The 17337-nt window shown below is 35.1% G+C and overlaps 3 protein-coding genes across 5 annotated transcripts; 2 read left to right on the top strand and 1 right to left on the bottom strand.

The window, feature by feature from the left end:
* Window positions 1–18: 18 nt before the first annotated feature.
* On the top strand, window positions 19–2556 carry LOC104712597 (uncharacterized). 3 transcript variants are annotated; one of them, XM_087467413.1, is made up of 9 exons: window positions 19–243; window positions 574–949; window positions 1041–1103; window positions 1260–1460; window positions 1549–1638; window positions 1730–1795; window positions 1879–1970; window positions 2086–2133; window positions 2233–2556. In XM_087467413.1, exons 3-9 carry the CDS (start codon window positions 1041–1043, stop codon window positions 2318–2320), a joined length of 648 nt encoding a protein of 215 aa, XP_087323539.1. In that variant the 5' UTR covers window positions 19–243; window positions 574–949; the 3' UTR covers window positions 2321–2556. The 3 variants fall into 3 exon arrangements, with proteins under 3 accessions (XP_087323539.1, XP_019085891.1, XP_019085890.1); XM_019230346.2 differs by having other exon boundaries at window positions 44–243; window positions 1041–1074; XM_019230345.2 differs by lacking the exon at window positions 19–243 and having other exon boundaries at window positions 390–949; window positions 1041–1074.
* Window positions 2557–7379: 4823 nt separating this feature from the next.
* On the top strand, window positions 7380–13383 carry LOC104712599 (homeobox protein knotted-1-like 2). Its single transcript, XM_010429527.3, has 5 exons — window positions 7380–8083; window positions 8395–8514; window positions 8618–8756; window positions 12616–12848; window positions 12981–13383. Exons 1-5 carry the CDS (start codon window positions 7799–7801, stop codon window positions 13137–13139), a joined length of 936 nt encoding a protein of 311 aa, XP_010427829.2. The 5' UTR covers window positions 7380–7798; the 3' UTR covers window positions 13140–13383.
* An 816-nt stretch (window positions 13384–14199) lies between these two features.
* LOC104712600 (cysteine-rich receptor-like protein kinase 2) lies at window positions 14200–17234 on the bottom strand. The gene is made up of 7 exons (XM_010429528.3): window positions 16140–17234; window positions 15941–16054; window positions 15720–15859; window positions 15419–15629; window positions 15092–15326; window positions 14863–15013; window positions 14200–14771 (listed from the first exon to the last, which is right to left on the bottom strand). Exons 1-7 carry the CDS (start codon window positions 16909–16911, stop codon window positions 14442–14444), a joined length of 1953 nt encoding a protein of 650 aa, XP_010427830.2. The 5' UTR covers window positions 16912–17234; the 3' UTR covers window positions 14200–14441.
* Between the last annotated feature and the right edge of the window lie 103 nt (window positions 17235–17337).

Genomic DNA, 17337 nt, shown 5'->3' on the forward strand with positions numbered 1-17337 from the left:
CAGGTAACTTCTACCTTTGTCTTGATTGATTCTTTAAACAAATGGCTCTAATGTAATGCAAGTTTATGACGATATAAAACACATAAACGTGTGGAGAGTAAAACAAGAACAAAATCCAAATCTCCTACAAAAACATCAGATTCCACCTTTTTCCAACATAAAATATATACAGATGAGAGAGAGATTTCTCATCGTTCTCACTCACAGAATCTGATACTGAATTGAAGCAAAGCATTACTACAGGTATCTTTTGTCTTGTCTAATCTTTTTTTTTTTTTTTGTTCTTTTCTTACTTTGTCTGGCTTTGGTTAAGTAAAGAATCTGTCTCTTGCTTTGAATGCTATATCTTTCTTTCATTGTCCATTGTTAATGCTAACCAAAAAAACGAAATCAAGATCCGTGATGTTTCATCATGACTCATGTGTTTCTCGCACTTTTTTGCTTTTCTTGACATGAATTTATTAGAGTCTTGTTTAAAATTCAAGAATCATCAACTTGGTTTAGAAGTTCAGAGAAGTTGAATAATGGTGAAGAATATGTTTAGCCGAATTGATTTGTCGAGTTTCATTACAGGCTCAACTGAACATACTTGGCAACCAACAATGTCTTCAGAGACGAACATCCCAAGTTACTGGCTTAACTGGAGATTCTTTCTCTGTGCTATCTTCGTCTTGACGTCTCTGTTTCTGTCTTCGTTTCTGATTTGGAGATACGAAGGACCAAGAAAACGCAAGAAACACGGTGATGATACTGATGATGATGATCAAAGCTTGGAACTCGAGCAACTCACTGGAGTTGTATATGATGATGAAACTTGGAACACTTGTGTCAAAGACGTTCATCCGAACTGGTTGTTAGGTTTTCGTGTTTTCGGTTTTTTTGTTCTTCTTGGACTTATCTCTGGTAATGCTATTGCTGATGGAACCGGCATTTTCATCTTCTACACACAGTGAGTTTTCATAGAGACTTCTTTGATTTACATAGAAAGATTTTTTTGCATCTCACTTGTTCTGATGAGTTTTTGATTGGTTTCTTATCAGATGGACTTTCACATTGGTTACAGTTTACTTTGGGGTATGGCTTTTCTTCTTCACCTTATCATGGTACTTCACATGCTTTATCCAAATCTTTGTCTCTAGATCCTCACATCTTCCTGAGAGTAGTAGTTATTACATGTGTTTCTATGTGTAATCTTTTAAGGGTCTGATGAGTAATCTTTCCATGTGAAACCTTTATAAGTGTACTTTGATGTGATGCAGCTTGCAGCATTGGTGTCCATATACAGATTTAAGTATGCTGATGATGGTGAAAGCGGAGTCAATGTAGTTGATGAAGAAGAGCAAGGGTCGTATAGACCTCCCCTGAATGTGTTTAAATCTTCAAACGGACATGATAGAGACAACAGAACAACACGTCAGATTGCAACTACATTGGGTTACATTCATCAGATTCTTTTCCAAGTAAGTCTTTCTGGTTTAAGTGTCAAACATGTTTAACTTCTATGCATAAGTTTCTCTGTGTCTGAACAAATTTTTGTTTGGATTGCAGACTTGTGCAGGAGCTGTATTGCTTACAGATGGTGTGTTTTGGTTCATTATCTACCCTTTCCTCACAGCCAAAGATTTCAGTCTCGACTTTGTAAGTTTTAACTGTAAGCAAATTGTCACACTTTGTAAGTCTTTGATTGTCTCTGAGGCTAAATTCTAACGAAACATTATTGATACTGCAGTTCATTGTGATTATGCACTCAGTCAATGCTATTTTCCTCCTCGGTGAAACTTTTCTGAATTCTCTGGTTAGTTGTTATGCTTAGTTCAACATAATAATAACCTTTATGATTATGATGATGACCTTTGATGATGATTTCTATGTATCCAGCGATTCCCGTTGTTCAGAATTGCATACTTTGTGGTATGGACTAGTATATTTGTGCTATTCCAATGGATTGTTCATGCTTGTGTCTCCTTCTGGTAATAGTCATATTTCTATCTTTCTTTACATTATTCTATGAACATATTAGTTTTACTTTCTTAGGCTATTGAGGTATGTGTATATAAACTATATGCATGATCTTTGTTTGTGCAGGTGGCCTTACCCATTCTTGGATTTGTCATCACCCTATGCCCCTTTATGGTAACTTTACACAAAGATCATCGCCTAGTTCCTTATCCAATTGTTGATCTTGAATTGGTTTAAAGACTACAAAGTAAATGTTTTAAATGATGTTTGCAGGTATGCGGCTGTTGGGGTGATGCACATACCATGCTTTGGAATCTTTGCTTTGATCGTGAAGTTGAAGTACATATGGCTCTCAAGATAATATACTCAGAACTCAGAAGGACCATAATAACCAAATATCATTCATATATACTCATAATCTTTCAAAGAGTCTCTCATGAGCCTTGAGTAGAGAGTTTAAAGAACAGACTCTCATAGTCTCATGTGGTATAGCCGTTTTTTTTTTTTTTGTAAATTACATTCAAAATTCCTTTAAAGGAACATATAATCACTTAGCTAGCTAGTCACCAATTTTTTTAAGAATATTTATTTCTCTAATCTAATACTCCCAGCTAAGCTATGGTGTAGACACAGTTGAACATATAATGTTCTTCTGTGTTTATTGTTACACATAATACTGGACCGGATTTTTAGTGGAGTGGAGAGTATATAATGTTCCACAAATCCAAATTTTTATTCGATGAATAATACTTATCCTGATAAACTAACTAATCATATCCTCCGGAATTTTTAATTCGGAAGTTTAAAAGAAGCATCATGTCCATGAGAATATTCGAAAAAAAAATACTTAAACACACATTGTTTCAATGTAAGAAAAGAAGAACAAAAGCTTGTTTGACAAAAACAGAAAGGAATAAAAGCTTTATTATAGTTTTATCCAAAAATGGCGAAAAATAATATTCTTCACAGGTTTAACCAGAAAACAATAATTATAATAACAGTGAGTTTGTGGGCTCCGAAGAGCCCATTATTACATTCGTTGTATGCTGTTCTTTTTGTTGATCGATAAATTTTAACAATTTTTTTAAAAATGATTATGATAATAATAATCGTATTATGAAGTTAAGAAAGTTCTAGGTGGACTTTTATCCTTTCGTCTATCTATTTAGCTAGCTTTATCAGTGTTTGAAAATGTAATCAACTAGGTACTAACCCGCGGAAAACCGCGGGCTGAATTTTTTCTAAATAAAAATATAAAATTATCGATTAAATTTTTGATAAAAATATAAAATTATGATTAAATAAAAAACATTCATTGTTTTTTTTTTGTGGCTTTCCTTTTTTGTTTGTAATAATCACCTTCTAACATTGAATATATTTAAATCTCAACTTAGTTTTATTTTCTTAAAAAACAGTGGCTAAAAGAAAAATATAACTTTTTTAAATAGATAAGATACTATATCTATATCTTTTTTTTGTTTATTAATTTTTAAAATCTAAGCAAACTGTTATATATTTTATTTGATTAGATTTTTGATAAAAATTTTATCCTGTGCTGGAAATTTGTTTTGATAAAATTTGTGGTTATATAGATTTTATTGGATTAGATTTTTTTAATGACGAATTAGTTTTGATTCTATTAGATTTTTTTTTTTTTTACTTTTCTACAATTTAATTTATTTTATGTGTTCCCAATTTTCGTTTTTAATTAATTATATTTATTTATTTAATTAATTAATTTTAATTAAGTTTTTCTAATGACAATTGAATGTAATTTTTTACACATTTTAAGGTTAGTTTCATATTTGTACTTCTCAATTAATATAGTATAGGATGATTGTGCCGAAAGTACATAGATTAATAGTATAATATGGCTATATAGATATAAACTATTTTTTCTATCCTTAATAAATTGATGTTTAGATATTATTATATATATTAAAAAAAATTTGTTTGTTTGTAAATTAATTTTTAGTTACTTTTTGGTAGAAAGATAAAATATAAACGATTAGACGAATACTATGCGTAAAAAAGCACATAGTAGAAAATTTTTAGTTTTTTAATATACAATACCAATATTTTAAAAACAAAAATACATCATAAAACATCAATCTATCGAGAATTTTATTCTCGTGACTCGTGAGTATAGGTTTCGAATAGCCAGTTCAGCAGACTTCAGATGATGTCGAAGTGTACCAATTTAGTTTATGCATTTGACTAAACTATACCACTAGCCTAGAGTTATAGATACGTGTAATCATTCTAATTCTTTTTTACTAAAATAAGATTTTTAGCTTCTATAGTTTATTCATTGACTAAAATAAGATTTTTAGCTTTGTAATTTAGCTTTATGAGCTCTCCAATGGAAGATTAAAAAGTCAGCTAGCTAGTAATTGCACTTTTGGAATAATAGTTAGGTTTCCATCGTCAAATGCGCCATACGCATAACCAAAAAGGTTAAGCACTTAGGCTTATGATTATAGAAATAATTGTTGTAGGTGTATAAAATGAAGTCAAACTCGAAGATAAACAAAATGGTGCCACGTTAATGACGAATGATTATCTTTTGTGATCTTTAACATGAGCTAAAACCTAAAATTATAGAACTAACTCTCCGTATATAAATTTATCTTTTGAGCATTCTCACCTGTACAGTTCCAGCCAAGTTACCTTCCACTAATCGTTAACTAAGGCATCTGATTTCCAAAGCGACGATCTCAATCCTCACCAGGATAAACAGACTAGAATATTAAGATTCTTACGAGGATAAACAAACTAGAATCGTAACAAAAATCTACCAAAGGTAACCTAAAAATTATTAAACGAGACAACTTAATTTGATAGATTTCCGCAATGTCACTATTATGTGGTTATAATAGAAAAATATAGTAGAACACTTTCTGTTCGAAGCAAACTTCGAGATTTTTTAAGATAAACGAAATAAAGACAAAATATACATTTGATGGAGTCATGGACCACAGACAAAACGCAAAAGGACCACTTCACAAGAAACATTTGAAGATGGAGAATATAAGAAACATAAACACTTTTGCATCAGGATGCTTGATATTGTTTTTGTTTTAATGCATGTCTACGACGTCCCAAGTTCATGGGAATAACATCAATATGCTATACAGTAAATATATAACAATAAGTTTTGTTTTTTCTGGTTCAACAGCAATTTTTTTTTTACGTAAAAAACAGATTATAGTCTTAAACAAAAATATATATATATATATATATCTATATTTAATAGATGCTCATATTTGTTGTCCCAGTAAAGCAATTATAAACTATTCTTCCCCACTGTTTCAAGCTGTATTTCAAAAGATTTATTCTTTAAGATAAAGGTTAAATTAACCCATAAAATACTTTTTGGTCCATAAAAGCTTTTATTGATATATATATAACGCCTTGGCGCAACGACGACTACCGAAGAAACAAAGGATCAAATTGGTTCGGTTTCGGTGATCAGTTCGATTTTCTAACACAGAAGTCTATTGGTGGCTATTTGTCCACTTTTTCTTACAGATATGTACATTTTGATCTCTATATATTTTAGTTACTTACTTAAAAAATGAGTACCCCAGTATTTTAGCTATGTCAAATATGTCGAATAGTTAAATAGTTGCATAGATCATAAAAAAACATAAAGCCAAGGCAAAAAAATAGATACATAACAAGTAATAGCAAATGAATATTAAGACTAGGAATTTCCAAAAATAAATCATAACAAGTAAATAAGATAGCAGACAGAATTTGTTAACAAAATAGTAGTACTAGCTAGCATCACTAATTATTAGTCTTATAAGATGTTTTGGTCAACAAAATAATATTATGAATCAAAACCTAACAACCTTAGATAGATCACGGGAAAAAATCCATAAGAAACACACTTGAGTGGACGTACAGTACTAGACTACTAGCATCACTAATTATGCAAACATGATCCAATAATTTAGTCATTGTTTTTTTGTCATTATCATTTTTTCTGCAAGACATGGACTCATAATGGGAGATTCAGACCAAAAACTTTCTTAATTAAATGCGGAACGTTTTGGTGCTAATATTTCTTGACGATAATGTCATAGTGATCATCTAGAAAATTGACGATAATGTATAGATGTCGCGAAGGCCAACGGTGAGGATTCAATCCAATACAATCCAACGAAGTGAAATGCGAGAAGCAAAGCCTTGTCCTTTTTATAAGTGGTAATAATACAAAACTGAAAGCTTTATGTCAGTTAAAATTCACAGTTTCACACCAAAGTAGTCCGACGGATAGATATGTCAATCAACCTGTCCATCAACATAAAGACCTTTATGACATTTTTAATATTCTTTTTTTTTGGGAAAAAAAAAATATACGGATCATTGGATCGGGTTTTGGATATATCCATGCAAAAATATCGGTTTTCTTGGAAAAAGGTTAAAAATGATTTTCTTATTGGGACTTTTCTTATTACAAAAAAACTGCAGGGTATATATTACCATATAAGGTAATGATATATTTTCATTTTTCAGTTGATACTTGATACTATACGCTAACGCTACATAAGATTCTTGTGAACAAAAAAACGTGGGATTAGTCGAGTGGCCACTAAAAAACTTAAATCCAAAGGGGATTTTAATTAGCACATTACTGAAAGCAATTAAACAAAATTTATTTTTTGCTCACTAAGATCTTGCTTGATGGCTGTGATCGACAAGAAGCACGTAGGTACCGTAGACGTGTATACAGCGAAACAAATCTCGGAGAAGTTGAATGAACCGATCCGGCTCTGGACAACTAGAATTGTGAGTGTCGGCCACCGTAATTATAAACAGAAAAGCGTATTAATTAGTCATTTACGGACGTGCAAACTCTTCCCTTAGAACTGTTTCACGATTCAAATTACTATTTTGTAACTAATTTTTGTTAACAAACGGTTTATAACCAGAGTCGGCGCTAGTAATACTAAAGTTACAGGCAGTAACATTTTAAAAGGCTGGTTAGTTAAAGAAAAAACAAAATCTAATGCCAAACTTCAAGATATAGGAATCGAACACTGCACCTATAAGTGACTCTCAGCCACTTTAACCACTAAACTACTAAGATATTCTTGATATTTTCACGGCCGGTTATTTTCCTAATACATTTACGGCCGCAAGCATGTGCTTGCCTTGCTTGGCCTCATAGCCGTTACTTTTTATAAGATATGCGTCTACTTTTTTGGTCTTTCAGGGTTTGAGGCTGTGAGCAATAAAAGTAATGGTCACTAATTGTATGTACATTTAAATGTGACAAAAAACTACTATTGAAAATACAAATAAAAAGACAAGTAAGGTGAAATTCTTATCCGCATCGTATTCCTTAACATATACGGCAAACCTTGATATTCTTTCTTTCCTTTTTCACTGCGTGACGTCCTCGTTTATGTAAATAACGATACAATAGATGGAACAGAACTGCATGAAGTCAGCTAATATAATGTTATCTTTACTTTAGTTTTGTCGAAGAATAATGCAAATTTCTATAGGACCTGTACAAAGATAGACCTTTACGCCCAGTTTCGTAATTTCCTAATTCTTTTCCTCACAAAATTAGCGTTTTTGTTTTTTTGGCTGAAATATTTACGATCCTTGTCCTCTCAAGCAACACTTACGAGACAGACTCAACTTGGCCAAGTCTATTTTCATTGTCTTTCTTCCACTCTTGGAAAAAGTTTGTTGAACCGGCGGTTTCATCTTTTCCGTTTAACTTTCTTATAATTCCGTTCTTGTTCAGTAGAAAGTAACCAATCCAAGGGGCTGGTGGGAGATCGCAGAGACGTATACGAGCACTGATCGTATCATACCTATGGATAGAATGTGTGGTTTCCGTTCGACGGTAGACTATTCGGAGAAACCGGCGCTGATGATGATGCCGTCAGATTACCAGTCTTTGCTCTGTTCATCTGCCGGAGACAATCGCGTGTTTGGATCCGACGAACTAGCTACCGCTTTGTCGTCCGAGACACCTTGGATCTCTCCTCAGCGTATACGAAAACCTGAGGATAGTTTCTCGCTTGGCTTGATCAAATCGAAGATTGCTTGTCATCCTTTGTATCCTCGCTTGCTCCAAACCTACATCGATTGCCAGAAGGTGATCTCATGACCATTAAACATACAAGATAGATCAGTACTGTCATACATATTTTGTGCTTTGAAGGTGTTTTGGAAATTAGGGTTAAGCGTTAGTGATTTTACATGTTGTTGTTCTTAAAGCATATATGCACATCTATGTGCCTCGCCTTCCCTAGTTTTTTTTTTGTTGCAATATTAAGATGTTTCTTTTAGTAGACCCATTTTTTTTACCTAACATAATAAGATGGAGAACTTAACTATATCTAATAAACAATTGAATTTGAAGTTGATGTGTGTGATTGTTTTGTTTTTGGTTATTGATTGATCAAGGTGGGAGCGCCTATGGAGATAGGGTGCATATTGGAAGAGATTCAGAGAGAGATGTACAAGAAGCGAGATGTTACTCTCATTTCTAGCTTTGGAGATGATCCTGAGCTTGACGAATTCATGGTTTCTTTCTCACTAGTCCTTTTTGTCTCATCTATTAATTTTTTTTTTCTTTTTTTTTTTTTTATATTAATATACATTTTTTTTTTGTGTGGTGCGATTTAAGGAAACCTACTGTGATATACTGGTTAAATACAAATCTGATCTCGCGAGGCCGTTTGATGAGGCTACGAATTTTCTGAACAAGATCGAAACGCAGCTCCAGAACCTGTGCATTGGTCCCGCGTCAGTTAAAGGCCTTTCAGGTTAGCACTATATGATCTTTCTAGGTTTAATGTACTCTTGATTTCTTGTTTGCTGTACAACCACATCCTCGAACCTGTTGCTTGTTCACTCTCGTAGTGTTTTCATTGATCTTTGTGCACTATCCTCTCGATCTGTGTCCTTGCGTTAATTTTCACCTTACAAATCGAGCGGATTTGAGAATCTCTCCCCATAACTTTCCCTTTAGGTTCTAGGAATTGATGTACATCTTCTGAGTTCTGACAGATTTTTTTTCTTTCTTTTGTTTTCTATTTATCCTTTTTAAAAATAAAACAATAAACGAGAAAGAGCTTAGTAGATCCGGTTAGACAACCCAAGGTATTAAAAAGGTATGAAAGAGCAAAAGAAAACACTAAAACCCTAGTTTTGGAGGATATTAACCATGATTGCGTCAGTACATCTTTACATAGTTGGTAAAATCTTGGAAAATAGAAAACACATGCTTTAGATGGGTGCATGACCTTGGCACAGCTTTGTGCCATTTATTTTCTTCAATCAATTATATGGTTTAGCAGTGCTAGGGGTAAGGAGTAGGTAGGATTTTCACTGGTAGTGATATTTATTTTTCTATTGATCTTTTGGTGTGGTATACTTTTCTTTTGTTTCTTTATAATAATATACTTGTAACTTGTATTATTATCTTCTCCTCTGTCAGAAGAAAAATGGGTCTATGAAAGCAAAAACTTTTGCGCTAGAGATTCTGATTTTGACAATTCAGTGTCGTACTGACACTTACTGTATTTAATTTGCTTCTTTCCAGTGAAAATCTAATGATAGAGAAAAAACCTAGTCATAAATTCCACTTATTTTCTCCAGCTTGTTGTTTTGGTTCATGTTTAGATCATATGAGTAGCTATTGCTTATGTTGTTTGCATCTTCATTAATATCCGGTGGGTAAAACAAATGTTAGTTCTTGATTGCTCCAACTTCTCTTGGTGAATGAACCAAAGTTTATGCTACTTTTTCACAGTAAGTGTCAGACTTAAGTTTTATCCCTATCACTTTAGTTTATACTATTAGAGAGAGAGAAAACAAATATTGTGTATAATGAGTATAAACATAAACTTGAATAGAAAATTATTTTTGAATCGGAGGGTCTAGTTGGTAATCAACTAGACATTAGCCTTTCTTACTGGATACATTGTACCCCCTAACCTAAGAGCCTTACAGTTGAATTCTGCTTTGTCCTGTGTGTTCATATCCCATGTACAAATCACTGGTGTGCTTATTATTTTTCACGAACCCATCTGACTTAGTAAACCAAAGAAGTCTTTTGATCAGGTCAAATAGTTGGATTTTGTCTTTCTTTAGCCTGGAAAAGCTAAAACAAATTTGTAGATTATGTTATATGTGGCCATAAAGAATGCTTGATGGCCAATTGGCTTGTATCTTCTCCATGTCGTGTACCTCGTGGTTACTATGTAGCTTCGGTTGTACTTTGTTAGCAAGAGTTGTTACTACTAATCGGCATATATAATTAATTTGGAGTTTGCGTAGGGAATCATGTCCAAAAGGTTTTAGAACAGATCTTCAGCTTGAATATTCTATTAGTGGACTAATGTTTAGTATAATCTTATCTTTAATGGTTGGAAGTACAACTTGCCATTTTTGGGTAATCTCGTGTATATTCTTTTTGATTGGATATATATATATATTAGTACTGTATTACCTTCTGAGTTCTGAACATCTTCTCCTCGACCAATATCTTTATCTTTTTTTAACTCTCCAGAATCTTTTTTCTTTTCTTTTCAACTGAATACATCGTAAACTAATAAAAGAAATCCTATTATGTATTCGTTTCACCTGTAGTTTTCAGAGTCACGTGGTTTTGGTTTCTTTTCGTGCTAATATGTTTTAGGGATAAACCAAAAGCTCTTTTCAACTGATATAATGTATTTATTGTACTTCTTTTTTTTGTTCTTGCTATTTTGTGATTAACCCTTTTCGCAATTAGCTCATTTACCGTATGCTGTTTGTGACACCTGATGAGTTGGTATAAGCGTATGTTTGTGGGCATGATCAATCTTGGTCATGGCTTTTGTTCCAATCTTGTCATATCGACATATCCTAGAAAACACTTGGTGTTAGTAGCTAGGTTACTACACTAGTTGTTTCCATTACCATGATAATTGATAGCCATATGGCATGGTGCACTGCATCCGTCTATGGGAGCTTAGGTCTCATTGCAGTTTATGCATGCATGTTAGCATGTATAATCTCTATTCCTAAGAAACCAGTTGGCTGGAATCGAAAGCCTGTTGTTTTGAACAAAAGTACTATGTCATGGTACATTAGTTGCTTCACCAGTTCTAGACACGATGGTCATTTGAAAAGTCTTGTGTATTGTCTTGCACATAGTAGGATGATCCTAAAAATCTGCATTTGTCAGGTATATTAATATACTGATAAACTGTTTGGTTATGTCACCACCTTCGTTGATAGAATAGTCCTTTGACACCAAAAACAATCAATGCATGATAAGCTTGAATTAGAAACCTTTTAGCCTCTTTTGATTTCTAAATAGAAGAAGTTGAAGATAGCTCGAGATATCGGGCATATGGGGTGGTCGGGTGTCACATGGACTCCCGTGGATTCCGCTAGTGGATCCCTCTGTGACCCAATCACAACTCTCTCTTTTAAGCTTTTGTGTTCATTTGATTTTCATTATAAAGGAAAAGTTAGAAAAGAAAATAGGGGAGAGACATGGGGTTTCACTTCTGTACAACGCAATCATCTATGACTAATGCTTCTCCACTCTCTTCCTATCTTTTTCAACTGTTGCTTAGTGGTTGTCATTACCTCTGTTCGTTTGTTCCCCTGCTGAGTCATGCATATTTCCACGTGTCTACCGTTTTTTGGGAAGTGTACAAGTCTATCTAGTTTTTTTATCAGTGCGTGTTCTCTCTCTTTTGCATTGCATTGATAAAAAATTAAAAACAAACCAAATTCGGCTAATAGAGAAAAGATCAAACTTAGTTATTGTTGCACATGCCTTCTTTAACTAGCAAAGGTTACTGGATGATAGGTGTGAACTATCTTTGTCTGATTTGCCTAGGGATCAGCCCCATGTGTTCTATGTATTTAAGATGTTCTATATATATTTTCCCTCATGTTTTGCATATTTATTTGCTGACAAGTCCAAACTCATTGCTTCTTTAATTTTGCCTTAGTAATTGTCGGTATATTAGTGTCTTTCTCTAATCACTACTAGGTGATCACTGGTTGGAAAATTATAGTGCTAATAATTTGGCCATTAATCATATGTTAAATTCAAACTTGAATCTCCTTGTATTAAGGCTAGCCTTTTGGTAGGAACAACATAGGGGTCACTGGTCAGTATGGTGACTGGACATAAATAAAATGGGCCATTACAAAAAAATTCATAAATGTTGGGGAAGCGTTATTTCCGGGGGTCACTAAAAAGTCTCACAAAGGTGACATGTGTCGTGGCTCAGGTGGGCAGTGGTAAGCCCCAGAGAGCAGGTCGTCCCCTGACAAGTATGGTCAATGCTAAACTATTCAGTCACTGCGAAAGTGTTGTTGTGAATATGTTACATCGATGTTTTCTAGCTATCCTTATATTCCCCCTTTTACCCCTAAACCTTTGGTTCTCTCTTCTTTATGCGTCTTGGCTCTTTTTTCGTGTTTTGGCCCACTTAAGCATTTAGCTGAGCCTACAAGTATTTAGTGTTGGTTATGTAATGTTTAACAGTATTTACAGCCATTCATTCTCCTAGTAAGTACATTTGTATTGATATTACACGTATTTGGCTCAAACATGCATGGGATATATGCATTATTGAGAATCTTAAGCATGACATGATTCTTATGTATGAACAGATGATGGAGCGGTTTCATCTGACGAGGAACTGAGAGAAGCTGATGATGATGAGAGCCAACAAAGAAATAATGACCGGGATCTCAAGGACCAGCTGCTCCGTAAATTCGGTAGCCATATCAGTTCATTGAAACTCGAGTTCTCTAAGAAGAAGAAGAAAGGAAAGCTACCAAGAGAAGCTAGACAAGCGTTGCTCGATTGGTGGAATGTTCATTATAGATGGCCTTACCCCACTGTAAGTCCCCTTTCTGAATTCACAGTAACCTAGTAGCATACACTTATGGATACCGGATATTAATTTGTTCCGGCATGTCAATCCTAGGCTAACTACTGGTGTGTTAATATTCGCATCACAAAATGTGTGTAGGAAGGTGACAAAATAGCCCTGGCTGAAGAAACGGGTTTGGATCATAAACAAATCAACAATTGGTTTATAAACCAAAGGAAACGTCATTGGAAGCCTTCGGAGAACATGCCGTTCGCAATGATGGACGATTCTAGTGACACATTCTTTACTGAAGAATGAAAAAAAAAAAAAAAAGATATGAGATTTTGTGTATTCACACAATGCGCTGTAATATTAATTGTTTCCCAAGAAAGAAAAAAAAAAGGAGTAAAAAGCTTTGGTACATGGGACGTCATCGCCTCATCGGGACTGAATGTACTAGAATTATGTCAAATATATATCCTCCAGTAGTCAAGTGAAAGAACACCAAAACGAGCCGTTTTTGTGTGATCAAATGATATTATCATTTTATCTTCTTTCACCATTTCCTTGGAAGCAAATTCTATTATTTGCTTTATATTCTTCCAACGAAAGTATTTAAGAGGCAAAATTTCTTATGTAACCATTAAGTTGATCGGTATCATACCTTTGGCTTGATGTGCATATATAGAAGATCCATGAAAGTTGCATTAGTCTCGGTGATAGCAAAATCATGCATCATGATAGGCTCTGATATAGTAAATGTGACTGGATTATGCATAATGCCATCTTTCGAGATCACTTTGTATGTGAGATAAGGTGGCGGTATACGAATAGCCGAATGTTAACATTTCACGTAAAGAGGGAGTCCGTGACGACGGGTCATCATGCCAACAGAAATTGTAAGAACTTGTTTCTCAAGAAATAGTGAAGACCTACCCGTAACCAAATATGGAGGTGTACTCCTCAGATTCTAAACCTCACTTGCACAGGTATGGGATATTAGACGGAGAAGATTAAAGAAAGATCTTCCTGGTCATGAGGATGAGGTATTAGCACTTTGAAAAGCTTAATGTTTCCGGCCTGCTTGAAAATGTTAATCGCTTAAATGTTTGTTAATCGTGTGTGGATAGGTTTATGCAGTGGACTGGAGTCCAGATGGTGAGAGAGTAGTCTCCGGTGGTAAAGATACAGTTTTGAAGCTATGGGTGGGTTGAAGAGATAGATGCCTAGAGTTTGATTAATTTATTATACACATTGATGAAGCGTTAGCTCTAGCTAGTAGCTAGTATTAGACAAGTTATTTTTCTAGCCTTATACAGTTATACTTTTATATACTCTATGTCTGTCTTTGAACAAGTGGCGGTGAGTGACAACGAGATTAGTTGGAATTGAACAAATGCTTCACTATTGAGTATAATGATCTGCAGATATCGTTGAGTACATCTTTTCTCGTCATTTGTACTAATACATAAATGACTTACCATATCACCATTGCAAATACTCTATTTCACATCTTTATATTCTATACTATAACTACCTTGTCTCACTGATTTATACACAAAATTTTAGTTTCTGCTCACAGATTTTATATTCTGTTATTCTTATACACTTCTTCAAAGCTCATCTACCATAAAAGGAACTTTGTGAGACAGTGGCAAGAGATGCACAACCAGCTGAGTCGCCATCAGAACCATCTCGGAGTTCCATTACTCTTTCGTCCATAAACGGAGGATTACTAGGCAACGGCAGGATTTCCTCTTTGTTCTTTAGCATATGCAACAACTTTGACATTGATGGTCTTAGCGACGGGATCTCTTGAGTACACAAGAGCCCTATTTGAACAACCCTTGTTATGTCCTTTTTGATGATGTGACTGTCATTCTGATTCTTCCAATTCAGGTTTGGATCATATATTTCCTCCAATTCTCCTGACTGAAAATTCTTCCATGCCTTCCAAAAAAAAAACATAATTAGTATGAGAAGTGAAATCTTACTGACAATTTCAAACTCCCACAAGACAAAATCTGTCTAATTAACTTACTTCTGTAATCAGACTGTCTGAGTAATCTGACATTTTGCTTTTGGTGTTCTGCTTTCCAGTTGCAATCTCTAGTACAAGAACTCCAAAGCTGTAGACATCTACCATCTCTGTTAGCTGACCGTGTGCCAAGTACTCCGGAGCCATATAACCTCTGCAGATTCATAACTCATAAGTATTGGATCAGCTCAAACATTTCAAGTTTCTGGTGTATTTTTCGAAATATACTTACAATGTCCCTGCAATGGCAGTGCTGATATGGCTCTTATCGTCCTGGAACGATCTGGCCAGCCCAAAGTCAGCAATTTTAGCATGAAGCTTTGAATCTAGCAGAATGTTACTTGCTTTTATATCTCTGTGAATAATCTTCACACTTGACTGCTCATGCAGATACACCAATCCCTCAGCTGTTCCAACAATGATGGCATATCTTCTCTGCCAGTCTAACGTTTTACCTCTGTTCACGTCTGTAACAGCAACAAATGAAGAATGATTTGGTCAGATTTTGCATTCAGGGTCAGACAAATGAAACTCATCAAATAGTATTATAAGTAGTTACCGAAGATGAATCGATCAAGGCTCTTGTTCTGAAGGTATTCATAGACAAGGAGGCTCTCTGGTCCTGAGCAGCTGCAACCAAGCAGCCTGACAAGGTTCTTGTGTTCCACAGTGCTGATCATGTTGACTTCATTGTAGAAATCTGTTGCTCTATGTCTATTGTTGAAGAACAACCGCTTCACAGCGATATCTCTTCCGTCTGGAAGAACACCCTAAACACAAGAGAGATGCCACTAGAGATCACTTATTTGCTTTTACAAGAAGATAGAAAGAGAAAGCCATGATCTATCTATTCATCATACCTTATAGACAGTTCCAAATCCGCCTTGTCCAAGCTTGTTTGCCTCGTCAAATGAACCTGTGGCCTTCTCTAATGTTGAGTATTTGAAGTTCAAGTTACTGTCTTTCAGAGTTTTCGCCATTTTTTCCACATCATTTGATCCTGAAGAGCACCAAAAAGCTTAGTTCAAACACTCAAATCATTCTATAAACCAATTCATCAAAAATAAGAAACTAAGCTAACCTCTTCTCTTCTTCTGTATGGTCCGACGTTTGCAGATATAAACACCTACTGCTACTCCAATCATGAAGACAACCACAGAGCTAAGTACTGACACCACAATCACTACTACAGAGCCTGAAAAAACTCAATCAATCGGCAAAAAATGGTTAGCTATGAACAAGCGATTCTAGAGAATAACACAAAACCTTTATTGTGTTACCTTTTGATCTTCCGTTTCTTGGTATCTTGTTCAAGAAATCGTGATCAGAGTACCTAAGGAAACATCCAGTGTGAAGCGCACGTCCCTCTGACCACGGCAAACAACCTTTAACCACAGACACAGACGCGTTCTCCAAACACTTTTTACAATTACCAGGACTCAAAGTTCTCCAGCAATTCGCCAACACAAACGCTGACTCAGATTCAGATTCACCCGCCTTCGCAGAGGCACGAGCGTACCCTCCAGTTCCAGAAGCCTCAGCAACCGCATTACTCAACCCTTGTCTCACCGCATCACCGAAAGTTTCACTCTTTCTCGTCTTGTTCCCACACACAACGGTATCTTCAGGTCCTCTGTATTCATTATAGAAACTATAATTCTCAGCTCTCATGAAACATCCGTCAAGAAAGATCCTACCACCGTTCTGAGGATAACACTGAGGAAGCATCGTACGTGCTTCCGCGTAGCAGAGGACACAGTCGTTTAAAGGAAGATCTCCGTAGCACTGAGCGAGACCGTAGTTAGCGTCAGGTCCTGTACCGGTAAGGGCAACTCCGAAACCAGCGGTTTGAACTTTTGTGCTGATTTTTTCCATGGTGGTTACGAAATTGGGGACGTAAGCGGTTTCGTTGTGCTCGAGTTGAGGTGAGCAAGTGACTTTAACGGCTCGTGCCCTTGCGTCTCCTGTGATTGGACGGAGTAATGAAAGAAGAAAGATTAAGAGACATGGCAAGTACAGAGGATGATGATGATGAGATTGTTCTTTCTTCATCTTTTTAGTTTTTGATTGAAAGAGATCAAAAGGGCTTGGCTTTGTGTTCTGTTTCAGGGTATGGAATTGAGAAAGAAGAAGCAGAGAGATTTGAGAATTGGGAATGATGAAACTGAAGAAATTGTTTAAGAAAGAGAGGAAATTTCAAAAGCCTTGACTTTGATGATTAACTTGGTTTTGGTTTGTTATACAGTAGTCAACCCAATTTGCTGTATCTATCTATCAATATGTGTAGTTGTTGTACTGATTAGTCAAAAAAGTAAAAATTTAATATGATATTTTGGGGTTTTTTTTTCTTCGTCTAGAGCGAGTGGAAGAACATAAATGAGGGAGGGAGTTTAAGTCTTGCATTCATACTTGGACGACCGAACCAGCTCGATCTTGTTGAAGTCGTTGTCTTCATTCAGATATTTGTCGGCTTTTGTA

This window comes from Camelina sativa, chromosome 9, assembly GCF_030686135.1.
Source record: "Camelina sativa cultivar CO46 ecotype springtype chromosome 9, ASM3068613v1".
In the NCBI taxonomy this organism is placed as follows: Eukaryota; Viridiplantae; Streptophyta; class Magnoliopsida; order Brassicales; family Brassicaceae; genus Camelina; species Camelina sativa.

Coding starts and splice junctions, on each gene's coding strand:
- LOC104712600 (XM_010429528.3), bottom strand. CDS start 16,911: ATGAAGAAAGAACAATCTCATCATCATCATCCTCTGTACTTGCCATGT. Junction 15,327..15,418: donor CCTTGATCGATTCATCTTCG/GTAACTACTTAT, acceptor TTGCTGTTACAG/ACGTGAACAGAGGTAAAACG. Junction 14,772..14,862: donor CAGACAGTCTGATTACAGAA/GTAAGTTAATTA, acceptor TTTTTTTGGAAG/GCATGGAAGAATTTTCAGTC.
- LOC104712597 (XM_019230345.2), top strand. CDS start 525: ATGGTGAAGAATATGTTTAGCCGAATTGATTTGTCGAGTTTCATTACA. Junction 1,461..1,548: donor TTCATCAGATTCTTTTCCAA/GTAAGTCTTTCT, acceptor TTTGGATTGCAG/ACTTGTGCAGGAGCTGTATT. Junction 1,971..2,085: donor CATGCTTGTGTCTCCTTCTG/GTAATAGTCATA, acceptor TTGTTTGTGCAG/GTGGCCTTACCCATTCTTGG.
- LOC104712599 (XM_010429527.3), top strand. CDS start 7,799: ATGGATAGAATGTGTGGTTTCCGTTCGACGGTAGACTATTCGGAGAAA. Junction 8,515..8,617: donor CTGAGCTTGACGAATTCATG/GTTTCTTTCTCA, acceptor GTGCGATTTAAG/GAAACCTACTGTGATATACT. Junction 12,849..12,980: donor ATAGATGGCCTTACCCCACT/GTAAGTCCCCTT, acceptor AAATGTGTGTAG/GAAGGTGACAAAATAGCCCT.